Source organism: Elgaria multicarinata, chromosome 4, assembly GCF_023053635.1.
Source record: "Elgaria multicarinata webbii isolate HBS135686 ecotype San Diego chromosome 4, rElgMul1.1.pri, whole genome shotgun sequence".
Classification (NCBI taxonomy): Eukaryota; Metazoa; Chordata; class Lepidosauria; order Squamata; family Anguidae; genus Elgaria; species Elgaria multicarinata.
This window is the reverse complement of record NC_086174.1, coordinates 50,715,388-50,733,553: the sequence shown is the minus strand read 5'-3', so window position 1 is coordinate 50,733,553 and position 18,166 is coordinate 50,715,388. Positions and strand designations below refer to the sequence as shown.

Below are 18,166 nucleotides of genomic sequence, written 5' to 3'. Positions count from 1 at the left end.
AATACACTCTGGTCTAATTTTTGAATTTCCCAGATATGCTAGATATCTGGACTATTTGACCATCCCCAAGTACCGACATGCTTTTACAAGGGCTAGATTTAACTGCCTTACTTCTGCAATCTTGGAAGGGCATTATCAGGGCATCCCATATCTGTCCTCTGGTTCATTTCCTTCTGCTTTTAAACATGCTACAGTCTCTCCCATTCTCAAGAAAACCCACTCTTGATCGACTATCCCTGTCTAACTACCGACCTGTCTCTCTCTTGCCCTTTGTCTCAAAGATCCTGGAACGTCTGGTCTACTCTCGTTGTCTTGACTTTCTCTCTAATAACTCTGCTCTGGATCCCTTTCAATCTGGCTTCCGTCCTTTGCATTCCACTGAAACAGCCCTTACCAAGATCACCAATGATCTCCTTACTGCCAAGTCTAAAGGCCATTATTCCGTTCTTATTCTCCTTGATCTAACCGCAGCCTTTGACACGGTTGATCACGATCTTCTCTTAGATTCCCTCCATGACCTTGGACTCTGTGGCTCTGTCTATAACTGGTTCGCCTCCTATCTAGAGGGTCGCTCTTTCAGCGTGTCGGCTAATGGCAGCTCGTCCTCCTCTTTTCCCCTTTCAGTTGGGGTTCCGCAAGGCTCGGTGCTTGGCCCGTTGTTGTTCTCTCTATACATGCTGCCCTTGGGTAAGCTTATTCAATCTCACGGCCTCCAATATCACCTGTATGCCGATGATACACAATTATATCTCTCATCTCCGGAACTTTCTCCAGATGTTCACGATCGTATCTCGGCATGTCTTTCAGATATCTCAGCCTGGCTGCTTCATCGTTGTTTGAAACTTAACATGGCAAAGACTGAATTGCTTGTTTTTCCTCCTAAACCTTCTCCTCACCTCTCATTCTCTCTTACTGTCAACGATGTCACGCTTACTCCGGTCAAGGAAGCTCGTAGTCTTGGCTTTATATTTGACTCCTCACTCTCCTTTACTCCTCACATCGAGGCAGTAGCTAAATCCTGTCGTTTCTACCTGTATAATATTGCCAGGATTCGACCATTTTTGTCTGTCTCTTCTGCCAAGACTCTCGTTCATGCACTGGTTATCTCTCGGTTGGACTACTGCAACCTTCTTCTCTCTGGCCTTCCTTCGTCTCACATCAGTCCGCTGGTCTCTGTCCACCACTCTGCCGCTAAGATCATCTTCTTGGCCCGCCGCTCGGACCATGTCACTCCACTTCTGAAATCTCTTCATTGGCTTCCAATTCACTCCAGAATCCAATATAAACTTCTCCTGCTGACCTTCAAAGCTCTTCACGGTCTAGCTCCTGCCTATCTCTCCTCTCTCATCTCACACTATCGCCCCGCTCGTGCTCTCCGCTCCTCTGATGCCATGCTTCTCGCCTGCCCAAGGACCTCCACTTCCCTTACTCGGCTTCGTCCTTTTTCTTCTGCTGCCCCTTACACCTGGAACGCTCTTCCAGAACACTTGAGAACTACAAACTCAATCACTGCTTTTAAAACTCAGCTAAAAACTTTTCTTTTCCCTATAGCCTTCAAATATTGAGTTTGTTCTGACTCTATACTGTTAGCTTCACCCTACCCGGTGCCTGTTTACACTTCCCTGTGCCTGTTTGCATTCTCCTTCCCTCTTTATTGTTTACTACAACTTATTAGATTGTAAGCCTATGCGGCAGGGTCTTGCTATTTACTGTGTTATCTGTACAGCACCATGTACATTGATGGTGCTATATAAATAAATAAATAAATAATAATAATAATAATAATAATAATAATAATAAGGACCGCTTGTGTCCCTGTGGTGACAAAGCAGATGAAACACTAGACCATGTTTTTTTCCAATGTAGCTTCCACAGGGAGGAGAGACATAGATTTCTTGGCCCTCTTATGAGAAAATGCCCTGGAAGAACACCCAAACAGTATTTGGAATATTTTCTGGCAGGTACAAACAAGTTAACAACAGAGTTAGTGGCTAAGTTCCTCCTCTCTATACAAAGGAATCACAAATTGATCTTATCTTAATTGTAACTTCTATCCTATGCTGCTGTTGCTTATCTTTTGTACAAGATAACCATGCCTATATATTTTAAATATGTGTATGTTTTAAATAACTCTTTTAGCCTGTTTGTATAATGAACTAATGACTGTGATTTTATGGTTTTAAATTAATGATTGTTGGTATAGTTTCTATTGGGTCTGTGACCACATAATAAAATGTATGTAACTCCGTGCTCAGGGTGAAAGAGATTTGACGCTCCTGCCCTCAGTGGTCAGAGGCCAGAATATTTCATAGGCTAGTGGTCTTCAACTGATCCAGACCCAGGATCCACCTCGGATTCCCAACCTGCAGCATGGGGCCCACTTTCCCAATTTTACTAACTATGCCTATATATTTTAAATATGTGTATGTTTTAAATAACTCTTTTAGCCTGTTGAACAAAAGACTGTGATTTTATGGTTTTAAATTAATGATTCTTAGTATTGCTTTTATTGGGTCTGTGACCGCATAATAAAAATCTGAATCTGAAGCAAAAATCCCGCACCATTACTGGGGCTTCTTCTTTCGGAATCTTTGCAGGATTACAATTGGCACAGTACACATGCTTCCCCCCGCCCCATTTTTTAAAGCTGTTTGCTTGTCAGGCAAGTTCCATGTATTCCATTTATACAGCCAGTAGATGGTGCTGTGATATTGTGCAATTCCAGAAATATTACTGCATTTTTGGTGAGTTAAAAAGTGGCAGAATAAAGCTTAAAAATGATAGGAAAGGCACCAGAGCTTGATGATGTTGTGAAAAGGACCTGCAATCTTCCAAGAGGGACTGGCCATGAGTGCATGATAAAAGCATTGTATGAAAATGGCCTATATTAAAAAAAAGAAAGAACAGTACTGGAAGAGGTATCTTTGTTAGTGCCTACCACTATAGTTTAGTGGTAGAGCTGCATGAGTGTTATTGTACCTGAGGTCAACAAACTATAACTATGTAAAAAAGAAAATTCAACATCAGGGAAGGATGGAAAATGGCATGGGGGAGTCTTCTAAGCATTACTCATAGCAATGCTTAGAGCAATGCTATGACTCACAGCTACAATCAAAATGGTACTCATGTCTTTGCAAAGAGGAAATCTAACTGCTTATTAAGTGTAATGTGTGCTCCCTCTTCCCCACATTGGAGGTCTTCAATATAGGAATATCATCTGGATCCTGTGCAACAGTGTAGCAACTTCTGCAGAATCTCTGTGCAAATTCCTAAAGAAAATTTTTGTAATCACACACACAAAAAGTCATAAAATGCAGAATTTGCATGATCAATTCTAACCCAATTCCCTGAAAAATCGTAAGACTGCAAATTGCATTCTCAGATTTTCCTACAGACACTTGCACATATTGTACTGCTAAGCAGAGTGGCCTAACCTACCTAAGTAATACTGGACACTGAGTACTGCTCTGTGGACAAGATGGGTTTCTGCACTTTATGTTTTACTGCACTTTACTACAATACAGTTTAGAGTCTAAATGTAGAGAAATGGTGCAAAAGCTAAGTGAAAATGTAAGCATTCATATGCCATCTTTCTGCCAAAGCACCCAAGGCAGTTTACATTAAAAAAAAACCCTAAAAGAAATACATGTAACATAATAATCATAAACTCATTTTAGTACAAGAAAAGTAAAAGGTAATTAAGCATGAAGGATGGAAAGTACAAATATAACACACAGAAGTTCCAGTATGGCTCCCTGATGCAACATAGGATGGCAAAATGTGCATTCAGAATTCATAGCTGTTTTGTAACTGTGGATTCATCCTTGAGTGTAGCCCTATCTAGAGCTTCTGGCTGCACTTGTTCCAGTAGGCCTGTAAGTGCATGCTATTCTATTGAAGATGAATATTATGCTGCTTTGTTGGTCCCTGGCCGACAGCTGGTTGACCACTGTGTGAACAGAGTGCTGGACTAGATGGACCCTTGGTCTGATCCAGCAGGGCTCTTGTTATGTTTTTATGGTCTTATGAGCTCTAAAGTAGAACTCAGTTGTGGTAGGACCAAGATATTTCTAAAACAGTAGGGATCAACAGCACCAGGCCTCCTTTTGCTGCAAATCACAACTGGCTTGTCAACCACATTGTGCAAGCCAGCCCAATTTGCTCAATTACCTTCACAGGAGTGGCTTACCATGTCATTCAAAACAAGTGACAGTGGATTGCTGCTGTGGTTAACAAACCACCCCAAACCCTAAATCTGGGTCAGCAACAACACATCTTCACTGGGTTCCGATGACACAGTAAGCCATGCTGACAGGCAATTAAGCAAATTTGGCCGGTACGTGCAGCAGCATGTTAACAAATTTCCGGCTGAATCATAAGCTAAATTGTAAGCTGGTAAACTGGTAAAAGCAGATAAATTTTAAATAGGTAGCGTGTTACATTCTTGACTACATTGTTGTCATGCTTTTTAATATTTGTTCCCTGAAGAAGTACTAGACTGGACTGTAGTCCTCGAAGCCAAAACAGACCTTGCTCAAATGGAGCAAGCAGTGGCAGGAAAGTCAGGAAAGTTTCTAGATGTAGCTCTCAAAGTCCTCCAATTTAACCACTCCCAAACAGTGTAAGAAACTGAGGGAGCGAGCTTCTGTTTACCTACTTGTTGATATAGATCTATCTTGATATTGCATTGGACAGCTCTGCCTTTTTTTGCTTCCTGCTTCCTCTTGTAATTTTCATTCCCGAAAAGTATGGTGCACTTGTGAACCCCAATTTCTTCTAGTTCTGCTTGATCTGCTGTAGCTTGGGTATATATGTGCATACTGCTTAGGCCTTCACTAACCTTGGAGCAAGGTTGACTCTAGCAAGAGGCAGAGTAAGACATCAGATTAGGGTGCCACCAAAGGGCAGTTACTTAATTTAGGTTTACAATTTAATTATAGTGCCGCCTTTAGACTTTCCATTTCAGGTGCCAAAATAGTTTACCCAGTCTCTAACTTGTAGGGACCCAAAACTTCTTTACCTACCCCTTCTTCAATTCAGTGCTACCTTAAAACATGAGACATTCCCAATACAGTTAGCTTTTCAGTTTCATGTTAGTAAAAGCATACAAAACAAACAGAGATCTCTGCTCATGTCTTTCACTGTGTGTACATATAACTGGGAATACTTCCTAGGAATAAACTGAAACTTCCGAGCATGTACATTCAGCAGGATAGGAGACAGGAAGTTACCTCATGCCTAGCTAGACCATTGGCCTATCTGGCTCAGTACTGTCTTCCACTTATTGGAAATGGGTCTTCAGGTTTTCAGGCAGGAGTCTTTCCCTTGGGATGCCAGGCATTATTCTCTGTGTGTGTGCTCTTCCACTGAGCTACAGGCCTCCCCACCCCAGTTTGTGTGCTTTAGGATTCATACAAGGTCAATTCAATAGGATTCAAGTCCTCCCTCATTCAAACTTACCATTGGTGACTTTCAGCGCTTGATGAATCCAGATTAAGGGCATTCTCACCCACAAGCTTTCCTGCAAAAGGTGTATCATAGGGGTTTTAGTACTAAACCTGACCTGACAATAAACTATATTTGAACTACATAATTCAAGAACATACTACTCTCAATATAAAGAAATCAATAGACAGTTATAACAAATGCACATGGTTCAAGATCATAAGATCAGTTCAAATGGCAGCTCGCTAAAATCACAACCACCCATTCCTAACCATGTTTTCCCTTGAGACAAGTCTCAGTGGAACACACTTTTTCCACAATAAGCATGCAGGGGAGAATTTGAGAAACACAATGCATGTACAAGAAGGTAAAAAACTTCACAGCCATCCTGGCAGCTTTTGAGAAGGATCAAAATCCAGCCGTTCCATCAGCTTCTGTATCCCACTGAAGGTGAAAAGTAGGGTTAGAGTTGGGGAAGCTCATCCCACGGAATTCCAGTAGAATATAAGCTTATTACCCCACGACTGTTGTCATTTTTTGCATGGCAGGAGGCAGGACAGGCATAGAGAAAAATCAGAGAATCAGGTCGGTACCACAATCCCCAACAGGACTTGGAACTCCAGATTTATTTGTGTGCATAAATGAGAGCCAAAGCTTTTTCTTTCTTTTTTTAACAGAAGTGATGGTAACGTCCACCTCTTTCTACGTATCATTTGTTTAACGTTAACTCCTGTGATATATTGGTTTGAATTCATTTTAATTTAAAATATTTCTTGGTCACCTTTCTGGGCATTTACTCTCCCAAGGTAGCGTACAGCAGTAAATCACATAAAACTACTATGATATTAAGAACAACAAAACCACAATAAAAACAGTAAGAATACAATAAAACCAGCAATAAAAACGACAATAAAACCAGCAATAAAAACAGCAACATAAAGAATCTCCTTCGGAGAAGGCCAGAGTAAAATAACACGACTGATCAGATATTATTTTAAATCAAAAAGTATATTGTCCAACCTTCAGATGCATAGTTCTTTTTCTCTTCAGCATCTGTAGTTATCATAAACATGTCCCCATAAGCTCTGGCAAGTCTCCAAAGAAAGGCAGTATTGTTTCTGTACTGAAGGTAAACAGAATGAGCTACATTACATTGCCTTCATATGGATTTCTTTTGACATGGTTAAAATGCAATTAACATGCTAATAATAATAATAATAGTAAATTTATTTATTAAACACCTCTCCATTTTGATCGAGGCGGGGAACAACAGTAAATATAAAATACGTAAAACTGAATTAAAACATAATATACATTGTTAAAACATCCTAAAAACACCCTAAATGGTAACTAGCATCTTAAATGCTAGTTACCACATGCCATTCTGCAGATAATACATTTTATTGTATTCTAAATGCTACGTATTCAATCATTTATTACTTGCATGTCTTTTCAGATACTTCTGCTGTAGCAACTGTTAAGTTATAGAGCCAGATACGTACACCCATTTGCAGTAAAACAAGAATAAGTTGCTGCTAATTTGCTATGCAGAATCCAGACATTTGTCCTCGCGTTAGCGCTTGTGTTGTGGTGGTCTAGCACTTGAGCCCAACTTTTTGTATCTGAGAACATGTCATTCTTCTGCCAAATAGCACTTCTAACGCTGCACAGACTTGCAGATGGAACACAAGAGTCATGGGCATCTGTCAGGGACCAGCAAGAAAACTCTTTCTATTGCCCGTCTCTACTTCATTTGGTGATCCAGCCAGATGCCAGATTGCGGCTGGACATCAGGAAAAAAATCCTGACTGTTAAAGCAGTACGACAATGGAACCAATTACCTAGGGAGGTTGTGGCTTCTCCCACACTAGAGGCCTTCAAGAGGCAGCTGGACAGCCATCTGTTAGGTATGGTTTAAGGTAGATTCCTGCAATGAGCAGGGGGTTGGACTCGATGGCCTTGTAGGCCCCTGTCAACTCTACTGTTCTATGATTCTATTTTAACTTCTGGGTTCCTCTAGCCTTATTTAAAAACAAGTGGCAGATTGCAGCAAAGCTACCTTATGTGCTATCTCCCACCTGCAAAACATAGTACAGTTAACTGGGCCATCTCAGCATTCTATCACCTTGTCCTGTTGCTCGCAAGGACACAAGCCTGAGCTTTGTCAATTTCTTTTCATGCTTTCAGAGAGACTTGCCATCTCACTTTCCCACTTCCGACAGCACAAATGAAATTGATATCATCCATTCACGGAAATGCAGTGAGCCTTTTTAGATCATGAAATGAAATATGTGCCCCACACTCCTGCTTCAGCATTACACACATAGCCCTATTCTTAAAAATAAAGAGGATTGCATGTCAACCTAGCTCTGTCCTATTTCAATGGGAGAAAAATAAAAAAGCAATTAAAAATTAATGTAACCTGTTCTTTGTTGTTCTTGCCCCACTTCAGAGCATTTTCTCCATCCTAGGGGATCTATTGCTAGGGGATCTATTGCAGTATATCAAGGCATGTGAAGCAATGTCATCTTGACTTGAGCAAGTCGCCTTTCCCTGACTATTTAGGAACCACAGCCACGCTTAACTTATTGGATATGGGGAAATATTGCTTTCAGCAATGCTAGAAAATGTGCCTGTGACGTTATAGGACTGTCCATACTGAGTTGATGTGTATAATTGTGTATTCTTGTTATAGATCTATGATTTGGTAAATATCTCTATGGAGAGAATAGTGGATCTGCAGGTGTAAGCTGATTGTCTGAGAGAGTAAGAAGGAGTGAGTGAAGTGTGTGTGCTATATAAAATGGGTTCTGTTTCTGTGGGAGGCAGAAAGGGATTTGTTGTGAAAGGGTTTAGAACAGAGGCAGGGATGAGATGAGTTGGGACAGGGATTTGTAGAGATTGGTCTTAGATTAGAGTTAGGATTTCATGATTGAGAGACGGGGTGCTGTGGTGATTATGCAAGGATTGTTTGAGAGACTGATTTTGGAGTATTGTGGATGAAAAAATCTATACTCATAGAGCCACTTAAGAATTATTTGTTTATTATTCAACAACATTATTCTAATTAATAAAGCTTTCTCTGTTTATAAAACCCTACACCTCCTGCTTGCGGCTTCATAAGAGGGAGGTAATAAAGGGAGAAAAAAAGTTAAAGCATAACATCTATGTGTCCTCACAGAGAGAGGACTGAGTAAAGTCTGGGCCTGAGCCTTAAAGGTTCTACTGGCAGTGATACCAAGTTTGTGAGAGAAAAGGTGGTTCCTGATTGAGGTAAGAAAGGCCTCAGAGAAAGGGAATTCTCACTGAGGAAAGGCAGGAACACAACAGTGCCCAAGTTCTTTAGGCAGTAGTGTCAAATTTTTAGACAAAACGTGAATGATCAAGCACCAGGGTATACTTCTAAAAACCAGCCTATACTAACATCTCCTTTAGTTCTAACATTACACAACCATTTAAGAGAATGCCACTGAACTATAGGCTACTTTATGAGAACAACATTACTACAGCATATGCCTTTTATACCTTCTCATTTTGAAGCAAAAGTTTGAAGCTCTCTCTTTTCATATCATCCGAACCACAATGCAACCTGTCCACTTCCTGCAGAAGATTAAACAAATCTATTTTCTCTTCTGGTGACAGAGAAGATGTGGGGGAACTGATCCATCCTTTTTCTTCCTCAGATTCTCCTTCGGTGTCAGTGTGAGCTGTGATGTAACTAAAATACAGAAGGGGGTGGGAATCAACTCTTTGAAAGCTGCCGAGAGCCTGCACTGAAACCTTTAACTGTTTTTATCTATGATTCCATCTTATGAATGTTGCTCAGCTCATGTTGGGTTTACATTAATTGTCAAGTATCCATACTCAGATATACTGATTAAATTATGCTCATTAGGCACAGGTTTTGCTGGATTTTTGGCCCAAAGAACTTCTGCAGAAAAATAATAATCACATTTTCTGGCTCCTGTTGAAGTTCTAGTTTTAAAGCCCTCCAGGGTCCCAATCTGCCCCTTTGGAATTCATCAGAAGGCCCACTCACCCCCCTGCCCCTAACTGATACCTATTTGGTGGTTTCCTGGCTTTTGCACCATTTCCCCATTCTAAAAGTTTGGAATTCCTCTCCTAAGGCTTAGCAACTGGCAGTAAGCGCTTGAATATGAAATATGCTGGGTATTTTTCACCACACCCTTCAGCCCTTCCCACCACTGAAAGTTGGCCAAGAGAATGAATGTTGCTCAGCTCGTGTTGGTCTTACATTCATTTTCAAGTATCTATACTCTGACATATTGAAAGAGATTCAACATCCCTGTTTTAGAGCCACTTTTGTGGCCTTGGTAATCTCCATACCTGTCTTATCATCTGTGGAATTAAAAGAAAACACAAAAGAAAGTCAAATTATGAAAGTCAAATTCCAATATCACTTGCACAATTAAAGGCATAAAATATGCACGTATTCCTGGAACTTAAGAGACTGTGGCTTCCAATTTACAATTATTCCAAGGCTTGTTATGAAGGTATTGAAGACAGAGGGCATGCCAAAGTTAAGGTAGATTCATGCATTGAGCAGGTATTTGGACTTGATGGCTTTATAGGCGCCTTCCAACTCTACTATTCTATGATTCTAAGGCTACAAACTTATACACACATTTACCTGGAAGTAAGTACAACTGAAAATATTAGAGTTTACTTCTGAATAGAAAGATTGCATAGTGCATAAGATTACACTACATGTCTCATTCCTTTCAATGGGAGAGAAATAAAAGGATGAAACATGTTTTTGGTTGTAGCCTCCAACTTAAAGAACTGCTCAACTGGGCAGGATCTACACTACTGCTTTAAAGCACTTTATAACAGTTTTGACAACTGTTGGGGCCCAGGACACACTCCATATACAGTTGTCAAAGCTGTTATAAAACGCTTTAAAGCAGTAGTGTAGATCCATGTACTCAATAGACTATTGGGTGTGTATTTTCCAAAATAGTACACTGCATCTAAAACTGACTTTCAAAAGCAGATTGTGATATGTTTTCGGGTCTGTGCTGTTCAGAACAAAATAAATAAAAAAAGAAAACAATTAAAGTGGCTCTTTGTGTCTTGAAATTTAAAGCCAGTCTGAATTCAGTGAAATTTAACAAGTCATCTTTTTCAATGTGTACTATTTGCATCCTCTGTTTCTGGTGAAATATTTACGTTTTAAATGAGAGAGAGAGATTAAATTATTTAAAGTTGCCAACCAAAAGTGATTGAAAACACTGAATGGCAGCAAAGATTAAAATGGAATTACAAGTTCATCATGAGCTATCAGAATTTCAAGCTATCAGAATTCAGCAATACATCAAATACACTTTAAAGTTTATAGGGATTTTGATTTGTCATAGGATTCAGTGTCATTTATTGGATAACCAAAACCTTGAGATGAGAGAAATTATCTCTTCCCTGACAATGAAAACAACTCTGTGCGTTAAAAAATCTCTGTCAAGGCCCTGTTCTCAGAAGGCTGAAAAGGCAATAAAGGGTATTACAAAATTCACCATTCAAATAAAATGTAACACATCCAGAAATGCTCACAAGATGACTGGATTTCTTATTGCAAATTTGCAACAACTTGGTTTTTGTTTTGTTTTGTGTATGTTGTGTGTATTAGGTTTTCACTTGTGAAAATGAGTGCCAGACAAAATCAATTTAATGGAGGTGTGTGTGTGTGTGTGAGAGAGAGAGAGAGAGGGGGGGGGGAGAGGGGGGCTGGGGGGAGTGAGCTTAACTCAGCCTTCTCCAAACTGGTGCCCTCCAGATGAGATGATGGGAGTTGTCGTTTGACACATCTGACAGGCATTGGATTGGGAAAGGCTATCAATTCATTTGGGTAAACCAGGCAGCTCTGTGCCCTGAATTTGGGCTGGCTTTCCCCATTACCGGTACGGCAGGTTCTGAGCGCCCTGGCCCCTTGAGGGAAGGGGAAGGCTGAGCTGACGAGGAAGCATTTGGAGGGTTGCTCTGACTGGGGATCTCCATTTCCTCCTCTCTCTTCCCAAAAAAACCTCTAGGCTTTTCTACACTTCTATATAACTTGAGCAAGATGTTTTACAGTCAGCATTTCAGCTGTCTGCCTTATTTTTCAGTTTGACACATATTTTTTAAGAAGAAGCCTGGTTGACACCCCCTTCCCCTTAGTACATACACACACACTCACCAGGAGAATGCAAAGATTGGTTGGGCATGAGCCATGGTACAACTGACAGCACTTAGTGACTCATTAATCCCCCCCCCCCCCACTAATTTCTTTTTCCTATACTAAAAAAGAAGAAGCTTTGACCCGATTGCCCTCTAGTGGTCAGTTCTCAGAATTATTCTATTCAAACTCACCAGCTAAAGCATAAAAGGAAGACATATCAAGATAATGCAATAAATCATGCTAAGTTGACCAATTTAGCCACAGAGCTTTGCAGCACCTCCTATTCTAGCAAAGTTCTTACTGGAGAAGTCGGTTAGCCCTAGATCTACAGGGCTCCACTCTTTGGAACAAAACACTATAAATATGAGCACTTGAAATAACCACACAGAAACATCAAAATAATGTATCTATGCTAGTGTTACATCATTAGTTTACATTTCCAGAAGAGTAGCCATGTTAATTTGTTGCAGCAAAAACAACAAAGACTCTTGTGGCACTTTAAATTCTAACAAATTTATTCTGGCATAAGCTTTCGTGGACACTGCCCACTTCATCAGATGTATGAAGTATTAACCTCAGATTGGCACACTTATGCACATTTGCTGAACAAAAACCTTTGTCCTTCTACAAACCACAGGAAATAGAGTTGAATCTCTTGATGAATTGTACTTCAGTGATTTATATTGCTATTTGTTTTAGAAATTTCTTTATTCCAACTGCCACCTTAAGGTCACTGATACATCCTGGAAGATTTAAATGATCCCTCCACTGGTTTCTGAACATTACCATACTTGATGTCAGACAACACATTATATATGTTAATTGGCCCACCATTGCAATAATGTCTGTGCTATCATTCAGCAACATTTTGTGAATAGTATCTGTCAAGGTAATCATTACTGTCAATACTTTGTACATTTCAGTTTTCTCCGACAACATTCACATCTCCCCCAACAGATTATATATATCTGCCAATTTAGGCTGAACACTTAGTGCGTTTGATGAAGTGGACGAAAGCTTATGCCAGAATAAGTACAAAGTTTGTTTATTTCGGTCATAGACCAGCACAACAGAAAACATCATCACGATAATATTAAAAACCCCAATATACAATAAAATACATACATAAAATCCATAAAACGCGGCAGTCTCAGCCTAAGAAATTGTATCACACAATCAGAGGCTGCAACTGATGGTTAAAAGATTACAGCAAGTTATAGCAATTGCACGGAATTTGGCCACTTTATTCATAAAATGTGGTATCTTATCGGAGAGAAGCAAAGAAATATAAACACTGTCAGGATAATTATATAAAATGGGAAAAATAAGAGCCCTGCATAAATCCTGATAGAAAGAGCAATGTAGAAGTACATGGCCCACTGTTTCTACTTCCCCATTATTGCAGGGACAAAGTCGATCTTGGACTGGAATTCCCTGGAATCTTCCATCCAAGAGCTTAGAGGGCAAAGCATCAAATCTCACTAATGTAAAGGCTCTTCTATATTTAGGCAGGGTCATACTATAGTCATAGTTTGTTTATTTTGGTCATAGACCAGCACAACAGAAAACATCATCACAATAATATTTAAAACCCCAATATACAATAAAATACATACATAAAATCCATAAAACGCAGCAGTCTCAGCCTAAGTCTAAGGTGCAATAAAATTCTTCAACATTAATTTCCGTCGGCTTATGGTAGCCGCACAAAAACTGGGCACTTTTAGAGTAACCTGAGGATTCTGATCCGATAGAAGATGTTTTATGTAATATTCATCTGATCTACTGGGAGTTCGCTGCAAGATAGAGGTTATAAATGTTTGGCGTAAATCTTGATAAAAGGAACAATACAGCAGAACATGGCCTACTGTTTCCACTTTACCCATCTCACAGGGACATACCCATTCTTGGTAGGGTACATTTCCAAACCTTCCATCCAAAAGGGCTGAAGGTAGAACGTTAAACCTGGCCAGAGTGAAAGCTTACCTGAATTTAGGAATATTCAAGTCTACCAGATATTTTGCATAAGCAAATATCCTCCCATTATCTCTAAATTCAGGATACCTTGAAGCCAAACTCAAATGATTTTGCAATTCTGTATCCCAAATATGTTGTTGTATTGTCATTTTAGCTTTTGGCTAAGATCAAGTGTAGTATGCCAGAATAAATTTGATAGTCTTTAAGGTGCCACAAAATTCTTTGTTATTAGTAGTTTAGTTATAATAGAAAGATTAGTAGGAACTCAAATTTTGTAATCTAAAAAATACTTTTTCTGTTTGCTACTAAAATTAAGGGCCACTTCATTTTCTCTTTCCCCATAAAGGTGAGAAATTAGTTAAGTAAGTCTGCTTTATTATGATTGGTTGTTCTATAGTATTTTGCTTTGTTTACTTTTAATAAAACTTTACTGGCACAGTTGCAGACACTACAATGAAACCAGATAGGTTTCATCACAGGAATTGTATTTTCCATTGCAAATAGCTTTTAGGACATGATGAGACTAAGAAGCACAAATTCTGCTGTAATGCTGTAATAGGTTTCTGGAATTGAGGCAAGCCAAGAAATAAACTATCACAGTTTAATTGAAAATAAGACGTACAAAGGCCAAAAATAAGGACTAGATGCTTATACCAAATCAAACAATCTCTGCATAAACCACAAAGGCAACACATTCCCTAAAAGCCTTTCCTAAAATATCTTAATATGTGAAAGGAATCCTGAGATTGCACGTTTTGCAATTGGTTCCCAACATCACTCTTTACCCCCTCTCACTCCCCACCGGTTTGGATGTAGCACTAAAACCCTCTCCTCTCCAGCGCAGCGTATAGTGGAAGCATTTGCTTCTGTTTTCAACTAAATGCAGTTTGTTATAATGGCCAAGCCAGGAACTGCAGTTTTAACTATGGTTTATCTGAACGAGCCAGGATGATAAACCAAGGTTCAAAGTTGTTTCGATCACACATACCATAACACTTGAGCCAAGTACTGCTTATAGTTTAACAATTCAGAATTCTTTTATATTTGTAAACCTATAAAAACAGTGGTTATGCAAATTACAAGTAAACCATTTTTACCGAAACATAGGTATTTACTAAAGGTTGGGACAAAGCTGTAATATAACTTAGATACGCACCCGCCTTCACTTTCTGCCTCTTCAGAACTGGTGGTGCACAGCACACCTTGTGCTGCCTCAACCTTCCTCTTCTTTGTTGCTTTATGTAAAGGGCTGGTCCTGCGAGTATTTGTTTTCCCCGGGAGTTCATCTCGAACAAGTTCTTCCAACTTTGGAATGGCCTTTTTCAGAAATTTCACCTCTCTTTGAAGTTCTTCCACACTTACCACTAAGCCGTTCAATTTCTCCAGCATTTGAATCTGTTTTCCTTGTAACAGCATCACTGTTCCACGCTCATTCTGTGTTTCATATTGAAAATCTACCAAATCAAAACTGTTCTCTGAATTCAAAGACGTAGGCAAATACATGGCTGTCCTGCGTTTCCCCATCTTGCGATACCAAAGCAGGACTAAACTTATTCCAGCAGCCCCTGCCAGTAGGCTAAATACTAGCCTTTTGTTTTCTGAGCGGAGCATGCTTTTCTTCTTCTGAAATTATATACAAAGTAGAAAATAAGTTGACATTTAAAGCTTCCTGTGAAACTCCTTGCTTATTTCATAATGTGGGCTAAGGGGATATGGACAGCTCCATTAACAAACCAGTTATACAGGACTTTTTAAAGGAACTTAGTCCATCACCCTAATCACACCAGCATGGAAATAAGTGTGTGATGGATTTATAAGGAAATAAAAAACGGGGCTGTTTTTCAATCTAGGCACATTTTGTGGCAGGATGGGAGGTTGCCTAGTTTCAAACCAATCCAGTTTTTGTTTTTTTAAGATGAATTCATTTGAACATTAACTTTACTCTTATTAATACAGCAGGGTACTATTGGAAAAATGCTAAAAAATACTCAGAATGTATTTTGCCTGAGTTTCTCCAAAACCATGGAATAAATATATTACCATGACCATCTACATCCCAACCAAGTAATTATTTCGTTCTAAATTAAAGATGTGTGCCTTCCTGCTTGGTTTTCAGTATGAAGCTGGCAAATAGATAGGGACTTTTCTGTGATACAATCAGAGGACACCGCCTAACCCAGAGCTAAGTGCATTTAATTCTGTGTCAGGGGTAGGCATCATTTGTGACACACATACTTCTGCAGGGGACTGACTGTGGACTCCCAGAGCCTCCAGGCCTTGCTCCACCTCTTTCTGTCCCTGCCTGTTTACCACCCTTCTATGAGCCTGCAAGCAGGGATAAGGATGAGGAGGTACACGAGCATCCTTTACTCGGCTTGCTCTCTCTGTCTTGACAATTTCTGGGAGAGGTCAAGGGGATGAGCAGTGGAGGCAGCTGTCAGGGAGGGCCCCCCACTCAGGACACATTGCCCAAGGGTCGGCTAGCATTTTAATAACTTTTGTTATCCACCTTAAACCTTTGGGAAGTGGTAGTCTATACATCTAAAATAATAATAAAAGATTAACAGACAGAAATAAAGGCTCACCCAACAAGTCCACAACAAAGGAAAAAATTCAGAGGCAGCCTGCATCATGTAAGCTGGTGTGCTCAGCAGCTGGAAACCTAGACTGGGGTGTATGTGTTCCAGGTTGCTCTGTCCTACATCAGATCATGGGCAAATTGCAATCGCTCCGCCTCTGCTATGCTTTGGCAATAGCAAGAGTATTTGCTCATCTCCCTCCTGGGCAAGATGAGAAGGTCCATTGCAAATTAGGGTTGCAATCCTATATATAAGCCAACCTGAAAGTTTAGTGTGGCAAACAACTAAGAACATAAGAATGGTGCGTCTAAGAACTGGGCCAGATAGTACAGCATTATTCTGTTCACATAATGGCCAACCACAGTGCCTGTAGAAAATCCATAAGCAGGACATAAGTGCAACAGCGCCCGCTGCTCTAGGCAAGTAAACAAGTACAGGCCCAACCTGTACTGCTACTAGGGCTGGGCAACCTATGACCCTCCAGAAGTTTCGGCCGACAACTTCCATCAGCCCCAAGCAGCAGGGACAGAGGTTCCTTATCTCTGCTTTTAAGGGTGTCAACCACGTTTTTTTTTAATGAGTTGTCGTTGGAAAAACGGGGCGCTGGGAAGGTTGGCCTCTATCACTATGCAACTTCAGCCAATGACTGTGAGCGAAGCGTTGTCAAAGAACGGGCAGGATCTGCTTTAAAACGGTTTATAACAGTAGTGGCAACTGCTGGGGCCCAGGACACACTCCCTGTACAGTTTTCATGCCGTTTTCAAAGTGTCATATCCTGCTTGGTGTAGCTCTGACTGCTGCTGAGCAAGCAAAAGGTCAATGGGCAGAAGGCGGCAGGCTGGGGAAGAAGCGCGCGCGGCGCAGTCTATGCTGTTGCCGGGGTGGGGGGTGGCATAACCCTCAGGTGCAGCAGGAGGGCACTGAAGCTGGTGGCAGCCCGCCCAGCCGCGCACCCTTTCCTGCCTGGAGGACAACATGCGGCCCCGCCTTCTCCTGTGAAGGACGCGAGCGTCTGTCTGCCACGGTGAGGGGAAGCGTTTCCTACGTACCCAGGGAGCCTCCGCTCGAGCGCTCCGGCGTGGCTCGAAGACGCTTCTGCAGCTGCCAACAACAGCAACCTCCAGCTCCGGTGCCGGAGGCAGGCACAGAAAAGAGGCGGGGATAACGATGACGATTCAAGACCGCCCACAGCTGCGGAGACCCGGATATTGATGGGCGGGCGACGAAAGCGCCTTACCTGCCTGCTTCAAGGAGCGCGGTAGGGGTGGCGGTGGGGGTGGGCAGTGCATGGGGTCGGAGCCTCGACGGCCACCTACCTGACGGGGGCGAGAGGCCTCGTTTTCTTCCACTCTCTCCCCGCTAATTGGGGAGCGATGGCCCAAGACATTTTACTACCTGAGGCAATGAGCAAGGTGTACAAAAGACAAATGGAGTCGCTTCTGAACGTTTCTTCTACACTCAGAGTAGGACAGTGTCCATCAGGTACCTGTAGACAGCAGGCTAATTTAGGAGGTGTTGGGCAGGCTGCATGGTACATAGTACTCTCCTCCAATACCTTGTATCTTGTGCTGAGGTGACCATCTTGCTCTGCTTAATTGGAGGGCAGCCCTGGGTTCATGTGACACCCTACACTTAAATGCCCCCTCCCCCCTAACAAGAGAGACAGGCTCCAGTTACTACTCCACTTACCTGGGAGTAGTAACCTTCCATTGAACTCAAAGTAGACATGTGTAACACTGCTCTGTATAAATTACTAGGTATAATTTACCTATTTTTTACGGCACTGTAGGTAGCAAATCTATGGGCTCTGTCCAATGTTAGACCTACTTAGAGTGGAGCCATTGAAATGAATGAGAATTAACATTGGATACAAGCCAAGGTTACTAATTTTTTGCCTCCTAGAGCGAGTTTAGCATTCTGGCCCCTCTCCTGGGATTTCTGAAAGTTGGCAATGCAATCCTATCTATGGTTGTGGGCTCTCCCACACTAGAGG

The 18,166-nt window shown here is 41.1% G+C and overlaps 1 protein-coding gene across 2 annotated transcripts in view; it reads right to left on the bottom strand.

Annotated features, from left to right (window-relative positions):
• RMDN2 (regulator of microtubule dynamics 2) overlaps positions 1-17,314 on the bottom strand; it is a 40,059-nt gene extending 22,745 nt beyond the window's left edge. Inside the window, exons 1-5 of one of the 2 annotated variants that reach the window (XM_063124264.1) lie at positions 17,223-17,314; positions 14,751-15,217; positions 8,971-9,163; positions 6,466-6,568; positions 5,461-5,521 (exon numbers count right to left, since the gene is read on the bottom strand). In XM_063124264.1, coding sequence (XP_062980334.1) covers positions 5,461-5,521; positions 6,466-6,568; positions 8,971-9,163; positions 14,751-15,205 — 812 coding nt within the window. In that variant the 5' untranslated portion in view covers positions 15,206-15,217; positions 17,223-17,314. Of the gene's footprint in view, positions 1-5,460; positions 5,522-6,465; positions 6,569-8,970; positions 9,164-14,750; positions 15,218-16,179; positions 16,264-17,222 lie in introns of those variants that run through there. The other variant, XM_063124263.1, reaches the window with a different exon arrangement.
• Positions 17,315-18,166: the final 852 nt, after the last annotated feature.